Source organism: Sinocyclocheilus rhinocerous, unplaced genomic scaffold (assembly GCF_001515625.1).
Source record: "Sinocyclocheilus rhinocerous isolate Xijiao unplaced genomic scaffold, SAMN03320098_v1.1 scaffold898, whole genome shotgun sequence".
In the NCBI taxonomy this organism is placed as follows: domain Eukaryota; kingdom Metazoa; phylum Chordata; class Actinopteri; order Cypriniformes; family Cyprinidae; genus Sinocyclocheilus; species Sinocyclocheilus rhinocerous.
In genome coordinates this window covers 1,099,214-1,107,848 of record NW_015652144.1, presented here as the reverse complement: position 1 = coordinate 1,107,848, position 8,635 = coordinate 1,099,214, and the positions used below count along the sequence as shown (strand labels likewise).

Below are 8,635 nucleotides of genomic sequence, written 5' to 3'. Positions count from 1 at the left end.
AAATAAATTATATTTTAAAGGATATTAAAATAGAAACCATTATTTTATATTGTAATAACATTTTGCAAGATTACTGCTTTTTTTCTGGATTATTGATCAAATAAATGCAGCCTTGATGAGCATAAGAGACTTCTTTAAAAAACATTACAAGTCTTACTGATCCCAAACATTTGACCGGTAGTGTATGTATATACACTTTCATTCTATTATAATTAAAAATATGTATAACTTACAAATGCATAGTTTTATTTATTTGTCATAAGCAGACATAAAACAATTTAAAAACTACATATGTGCATATATCTGGTTATCAGAAAGATAAATAATAGCATCCATTATTCTCAAATCTTCAACCACTTTAACTTCACCTAATGTTCATTATGTATGTTGATATGAACGTGTATGTTGATCATTTGTGGCTTTATGTTCTTCAATCTTCAGTCTGTCTTCGCATCCAGATCAACCCTCAGAATAAAAGAGATTTCCTGACCGTCTCTCCTGAGAGAGCCTTCGCTGATTTCCTCTTTGCTCACACTGTTCTGCATCTAGTGGTCGTCAATTTTGTTGGCTGAATGAGAGCATCTGCTCTGTGCTCTTACAGCAGGTGTGTGTACCAGTAACATCTAATGAATGTTTCAGCATCACTTTCATGTGTCTAATGTTTATATCACATAGTTCAGACAACAACAAAAAAAAGAAAACACCAAAATAGCAGATAAACATCATGCCCGGATCCTTTTAAAATACACTGCTTGCTCAGTATAAATTAATTTCTCTAGAAACTCTGTAGCTGACAGATAATAAACCCTCTTTTGCCTGATGTAAAAGAGTGGCCTGATACAGCAGTACATGCTTCCTTCTTTGTGTCATATTCATTTGTGTGCAATGAAATATTCAGTTGCACACAAGTGAAGTACAGAACAACTACAAACAAACACAACTGTCTGCAGAGCTCTCAATGTTAATATATGTTTTGACAGAATTGTCATTTATGATAAGTTCTTGTCTTGTTTCTTCATTTTTCTACTTTTGTAAAACTCTGGAAGTTGTTGAAACAAATTAAATGCCTTTAAAAACAATTCAATGGTCCTGTGGTGTTTTTATTGTAGCAAATCTAGGTAATCACATTAGAAGTGAATCTTTGTGTTTGAGATGTATTTAAATATATATAATTAGTAATAAATGTAACATTGAAAAACTATATTTTATTTTAAATGAAAGCAGAAGCCACAGTCTCTATTTATTAATATTGCGTTGAACACCATTGCAGTGTGGAGCACAAATGGTTAAAACAAGCTCCCACATCTGGACATAGTTTAGGGCAGAAGGAAGTGAGAGTGAAGGCAGAAATATTCCTTCTCACAACAGCTGTCTTTAAGAAAGAGGGACTGTGTCACACTCAACCTCAGCGATGACTCTTCTGCTACTTCTAATCATTTTTCTTCTGCCAGGTGAGCTTTCATCATTCTTTTTTGCAAAAACGGATGTTGGAAAAAACAGCTTCAGCTATTTAAAGGCATTTGTCAAAGCTGTGTTTATGGGAGTTTACAAAGACAATCTACAGCTAAAATTGGACATGCGTTAAAACATCCACTCTTCTGAACAATATATTGAGCTGTTTGCAGTTTTAAAACCTGGAATGGAAGTGTTTCTAGCAGCAGCTAAGATGAGTTTTCATAGGAAGAAAAACACTGACCCAAATTCCTCAATGTACTTTAGAGTGCCTTCTATTAACTCAACCTTTCCAAACACATGATGTTTTTAAGTTCTTCGTTTTCAAGAGTCATTAGAATATACATGTGAAAATATAATGTTTTTGTTATTTGGCTTTTTTCTGCTTGATTGTTGTTTGTTGGGAGACTGATGGACAACAACGGATGGATGTTCTGAATTTCATTGGTTAAATGAAAAACTGGAAATAAAATGGCAGTGAAAAGCAGGCCTGTTGGCCACAGTAACTCAGTCGGCCATTTCATGCACAAACACACATTGTTTAATTTTCAATCATTTCAGTAAGCAAAACATCTATGAGTTTTAGCTTATAAAGACAACATTTCAATTGTGATAAAGGTGTTGTGACTATTTACTGTTTTACTTTTATTTTGTTTTATTTATTTATTTATTTATTGCTATTATGAGTGTAAATGAAACCAGAAGCATTCTGGCATTATGATTAATGTTATAATGAACAAATGTATTTTTGTTTCAGGCAGTGTGTAATCCTCCATTGCCAAAACAAACAAATAAATAAATAAAAGTTGATCGCTGGAGAGACGTTTTAATTTTTTCAGGTCAAGAAAAACAATTATAACTGATGTTATGATATATTTGTATTTCAGTATATGTTTGAATGCTACAGAATTCAGACTTTAGTCTTTGCAACTTTACAGATCTTCTTTATGCACCAAGAGCTTGTAACACTCCAAAGAGTGTTACAAGCTTTTGACTTACATGTACGGGACATGTGAATATCTTTTAGTTATTCCACAAGTTTTGACGCGTATCTTCCTATCTTGTATTCATCACTCGAAGTCCATAGTTTCCTTTATCGTGGTTTATTCTTCCAAGTCAATAAACAATCACATTTCTCAAATACAGCATAATCCTCTTGTTCAGCGATATCTTCTCAACAACTTATTTGTAGAGATACTATACTTGTAAGCCAATTTATGCTATATCATATGCAATTATGAAACGGTCAAAAGCTTGTGTTCTCCCACCATTCGTCTGAACTTGTGCATGTGCGTCAATATCTTTTTGCGTGAACTACAAAAAATGACGTCACTGAACATGCGCAGTAAGAACAAATATAAACCAAATAAATATATTCAACAGTAAATGACTTATTAACAAGAACAATTCCAATTGATGGTTGTTTTGTATTTCTTCCATTTCCGAATAATCGCGCCAACAGTTGTCTCCTTCTCACCAAGCTTCTTGCTGAAGGTCTTGTAGCCCATTCAAGCCTTGTGTTGATCTACAACTTGATATTCTGTCTCTATCTGTTAAAATAAACCTACCATAAAAATGACAGACCCTTCATTTCTTTGTAAGTGGGCAAACTTACAAAATCAGCAGGGATCAAATAAATATTTTCCCCAGTGTGTGTATATATATATTAGAAACATAAACCCACACACTAATTAAACTTGCATGATGACAAAAATAATTTATTAATTGGCAAAGGAAACAATAGTAAAAACATGCTATTGGAGATGCACTAATACATCTTTGTCAATTACTGATGATTATTTTAATGCTATGGCTATGTGAATTCAACAAAACTTGTCCAGGTCATATTCCATATTTGTTTTCAAAAGAAAGTACAGTATTTTTAAGAATATTAAGAGCTTTGAATTGTTATTATTATTAATTTCATGACAATTAAGGACATTTTGCCCCATATTTATTTGTATTACTATAACGCAGAACAATCAAATTCCTACAACTGTAATGTAAAATAAATAAATAAATAAATATTAGTACTTATACTTAAAGAAAAATTTATACATTATGCTGGTATTTCTTGTACTTTCTTTAATGTATGCTGACTCAAAATTACAAAAAAATGTCATTTTGAGAATTTGGTGGAGTAGGGGAATTTTCTATATTATTGTCTATTTTTTATATAAATGTATAGATTAAATAAATATAATTTTAAAATGTTTTTTATATATTTATAATTGCTTATTGTATTTCATTATAACTAATAATGATATGAATCACAATAAAATATTTTATAATAAAGTATTTTATAAATATTTCATATATCATGCAAGTATTTCTTGTGCTTCCTGATGTAAAATAATGTAAACTGAGGATTTGGTGGGGGAGTATTATGTATAAAATAAAATATTATTTTATATTATTATTGTTGTTCTTGTTGTTTTCTTGACAATTAAACAAATTTCCCCCAAAATTAAAATATATGTAATATAACGATATATATATATTTATATATATATATTTATATTTATATTTCCATTTTGGAATGTGACCATATCTGCTTACAGTATCTGTTAATAATACTGGTGAATATTGGCATTTATTAGTGAAGGTGTTGTAGTGAGTGACTGATGGTTGTTGTGCTGCAGGTATGTCAGTGGTGAGCAGTATGCTGAGTGCAGATGAAGGCAGCAGCGTCACTGTTCAATGTCTCTACAGTAAAAACCTCAGGTAACATACTATACATCTTTAACAGACTCATCTAAGAAGTGCCAGATATATGAATATCCCATAACCTGCAACGTATTTAACATTAATATATAAAGTGTTTATACGACATACGTAATAACTTTTTTTTTTAGCCGATAGATTTTTCTGATTTGATATTTAAATGCATCATTGCTTTCCCTGCAGGTCCAGTGAGAAGCGGTGGTGTCGCAGTGGGAACTGGAACTCCTGCATGGTGACGGACTCTGAAGGAACATTCAGCAGCAGAAAAGTCTTCATCCATGATGACAGGAACAGCATGTTCACGGTGACGATACAGCAGCTGGAGATGAGAGACTTGGGCTGGTACTGGTGTGGAGCCGGTCAGCAGCAGGTGGCTGTTCATGTGTCAGTCACAGCACAAACCACAACACGTACGTCACACAGAGACCACAGCTGACACCACAAACTACATTCTTACATAATCAGTAGAAATGTGAGTGGTGTTTACCTGCAAATAAAGAGAAACCTATTGAACACATTGTTATGTAGTTTCTGCCACACTGCATCACTGAACTTTTGCATAGATAAACTCTGCTCATATTGCATTTGATTTCTGTCCTTATGCACAGCGTCTCCCATCCAGAATCTGAAGACAACAGTCAGAAATCCATCTGTAATGAGCTCAAATGACCCTCACAGGTGACCTTCTGCTCTACACCAGCACACTTCTGTATATTCATTTCTCATGAATGGATAAAAACATTTTAGCAGTCAGCTGTGACATATATAGACAAACTTTTGGTGTTTTGACTTACACGGGGAAGTCGTGGCCTAATGGTTAGAGAGTCGGACTCGTAACCCAGAGGTTGCGGGTTCGAGTCTCGTACCGGCAGGGATTGTAGGTGGGGGGAGTGAATGTACAGCGCTCTCTCCCACCTTCAATACCACGACTGAGGTGCCCTTGAGCAAGGCACCGAACCCCCAACTGCTCCCCGGGCGCCGCAGCAAAAAATGGCTGCCCACTGCTCCGGGTGTGTGTTCACGGTGTGTGTGTGTGTTCACTGCTGTGTGTGTGCACTTTGGATGGGATGAATGCAGAGCACTAATTCCGAGTATGGGTCACCATACTTGGCCACATGTCACTTCACTTTCACTTTCACATCTAATGAGCTCAAATGACCCTCACAGGTGACCTTCTGCTCTACACCAGAACACTTCTGTATATTCATTTCTCATGAATGGATAAAAACATTTTAGCAGTCAGCTGTGACATATATAGACAAACATTTTGGTGTTTGACTTACACATGATGTCTGTTTCAGTCGTCCTGTTTGGGAGTCTCCTCTTGTGGTGTGTGGGGTCGCGCTACTGGTCATGACTGCATTTTTGGCACTTTGGAAGTTACGGCAACTGTGTAGTAAGTTTCTAAAGTTATTTGTAGTTTTTTACTGTCTTATAAATTCATTGAATTAATGGACGAGTCATTAGTTACTCATAAACTAGTCTAGAACCATTAAAGTCTCTTTGTTCCTTTTAGATATCTAATAAACATTTGTTTGCCTTAATTTTAACCCTATTTAGCTTTAGAACAAAAATTATGCATTCTGTTTTTTTTGTGCATAATGCTATTTTTCTCCATTTTGCAGAGAAAAAGCAGAAACATCGAGGGACAAATGAAATGAACGATAATCTCACAGTCAGTGCATTTTCTCTGTTACCTTACAGTCAGCATTAAATCAAAAAATACCCTATTTACTTTCTTAATGTACATTTCTGTTCTTTTTGTGGAGATATTATTGGTGTACATTGCTCCAAAAAAAAAAAAAAATTGTGGAAAGAGTAAAAATGGAATCTGATTAAGCATTTGAAAGATGTTAATTAATAAATGGAATTCCCCCCCTTTTTGCAATTAGATCACAATGGGATCAGTTCAATTCATGAATGAACCGTTTAATGCAATTTGTGAGCCAACTGAACTGGTTCATTGAAAGAATTGTCTTGAATTCTTCACTTTGAAATAAGGGGAAATTAAATGTAAAAAGTGAGATATTATGCTTTTGAGTATAAGTAAAATTTTCCCAGAATGAAAATACACTGATGCATGTATGTTGACATTAAACCTTCAAATCTTTTAAGCAACTGTATGAAGTTTTGTGTGTTTTTGGGACTTTGGCGCCCTCTACAGTTAAGTGAAAGAATTCACTGTCGTAATTACAGTGGAGAGCTGTACACCTGCATTTGTTGCTGCAGAAAAAAATCTGCTCCTTTTGCGGAATTTCGCTCATTAAACATACACACTCCCAGAAAAGACGTTTGTGAAAGAAAAAGAAAAAGAAGTAATTCGCCGTATTAGAAATCAGTGTGCCATCAGAACGATTTTGAAACTAATATTTCAAGGTAAAAAAACAGACATACAGATGCTTTAACAAGAAATTACACATGAAGTGCTATGTAAAGATTTATACACGGCTCACGATTATGTTGTGTCTGTGTCCAATTGTGATGAGATGTTTTTCTGCTGTATTTGATATGGTTTTACTCGTTTTCAGATGTGTCCTTGGAGAGAAGGAGACTATAAGAACGCCTCAGTGATTTTCCTGAACGCTCCAGCTCAGGCCCAGATGCTCTGACAGAGGAGCTTCATGATGGGAAACACCAAACTCATGGACATTCTGATGCTGAAGGAGATCTGAAAGGGAACTGATGGACACTTTGACTCTTTAAGTCTCATTATGAAGTCTAAGAGAGTCCTGCAGACTGGAGAAGCTGGAGGCCGGGGTAATATTTGACATTCCTTCACATGTAACAGTTAAATGGAAGATCATCTTTCATTTTAATGCATATTTCATGTCATGTATTTCTCTGTAAGCACAAGCCTTATGAGTGAATTGTGCTGTTTAAGCATGTTTTTACAAATGAGCAGCGGTTATTCTCAACTAACAGTGCAGAAAATGTGTGAAAGATGTGTGAATGTTTACAGAAGCACTAAGAATGTGTCCTTATATCACTTTTGACCATATTAGAGACTATTTTATCTTGTCATGTGTTTTATCAGCATATACTGTAAATGATAAAAAGCTTTCATCTGTTATTAACCTCTGTACAGAAATAGTGTCTTATTCACATCCTGTTTCAAGTCCTATTAACATCTTTATTTGTGGTTGTTTGTCACCTCCTGCATATAAATAAATGTAACCCGCTTCAGCAGTGACCCACTCCAGTCGGTCTATAATTGTAAAATGAGAACTAGAGAACGAATAAGTGTCAATACACAGAAACCTCAAGAGGGAAACGCTTTGATGTCGACTGCATTGCACATGAAGTAAATAATTCTTATTAGAATAATCTTAAATGTCTCAACCAAGTGATGCATTTGTAACATGTGATTTTTGCAGCATTTGCAATCAAGCATGACGTTTTATTGTAAATCTACTTTTTGTGACATAAGCAACTGAAGAGCACGGATGCAGGAAGTGAGAGTCTGAGACTATGAGAACTTTATCATATGTGATAAGCATAAAACAGAGTTAAGCTGTATAACAGAGATAAGAGACAAGCTGTTTCTGTAGCATTACCACAAAGAAAATGTACATGATGAAGATGCAGAGAGAACAAACATTGCGACGTTTTGACAAAAGGACTGTCAGTTTAAAGAAGTTCTTTGTGTTTTTCCTGTGGCTCATAACTGGCAAGTGTCTCTGTTTTTAATTTCTGTTTATAATTAATTTCAAATGGTTAGTTGACATGTTCTGCTGTATAAAAAGCTATACTCTTGTCTAAAACTATTTTAAACAGTGTTTTGATAATTCTTTTATAATCACAGACTTTTATTAATAGAGAAATTCATTCATCATGCCACTGGACTAATTACTCTAGTGTTGTGTTTTTTTGACTTAGAGATTGCATTGCATTGTTATTGTATTCGAATCAAATTAATTTGACTAAAATGGCCAAAGTTATCCACAAATAATACTTTTTTGACTTTTTTGATCTATGACGCTTGCAATATATTAATTCCAAAAATAAATACGAAGCCTGTGCTAACTGAAAGTAAACAAGTTGAAAAAAACTGACTGAATTCAAGATTTGGTGATAGTATTTAGCATATTGAAATATTTACAAGGAATTTTTAAAAGGCTGGTAATTTTTTACATCAAATTGGGTAATGGATTTTCAGCACAGCACAAGGGTTAAGAAGATGAACGAAGGTAGAAAAGTGGATAAAAACTTGAAAGAAACAGTGATTAGTCACAGCAGAAAATAAAACACTGCATGTTACCTTATACATTCATATTAAAGGGGTCATATGATGCTGCTAAAAAATAACATTATTTGGTGTATTTGGTGTAATGAAATGTGTTTATGCGGTTTAAAGTTCAAAAAACATTATTTTCCACATACTGTACATTATTGTTTCTCCTCTATGCCCCGCCTTTTTGAAACGCGTCGATTTTTACAAAGCTCATCGGTCTGAAAAAGC

General features: G+C 34.2%; 2 protein-coding genes across 2 annotated transcripts in view; both read left to right on the top strand.

The window, feature by feature from the left end:
* Positions 1–696, top strand: part of LOC107713681 (dolichyl-diphosphooligosaccharide--protein glycosyltransferase subunit dad1-like) — a 2,661-nt gene extending 1,965 nt beyond the window's left edge. Inside the window, exon 2 of the mRNA XM_016519262.1 lies at positions 442–696. Within this exon, the coding sequence (XP_016374748.1) occupies positions 442–572 (131 nt within the window). The 3' untranslated portion in view covers positions 573–696. The remainder of the gene's footprint in view (positions 1–441) is intronic.
* A 715-nt stretch (positions 697–1,411) lies between these two features.
* On the top strand, positions 1,412–7,361 carry LOC107713635 (CMRF35-like molecule 4). Its single transcript, XM_016519206.1, is given in 8 exon segments — positions 1,412–1,451; positions 4,095–4,176; positions 4,360–4,586; positions 4,785–4,854; positions 5,478–5,572; positions 5,802–5,851; positions 6,705–6,731; positions 6,734–7,361. Coding segments are annotated over 8 exon segments (717 nt in total). The 3' UTR covers positions 6,860–7,361.
* Positions 7,362–8,635: the final 1,274 nt, after the last annotated feature.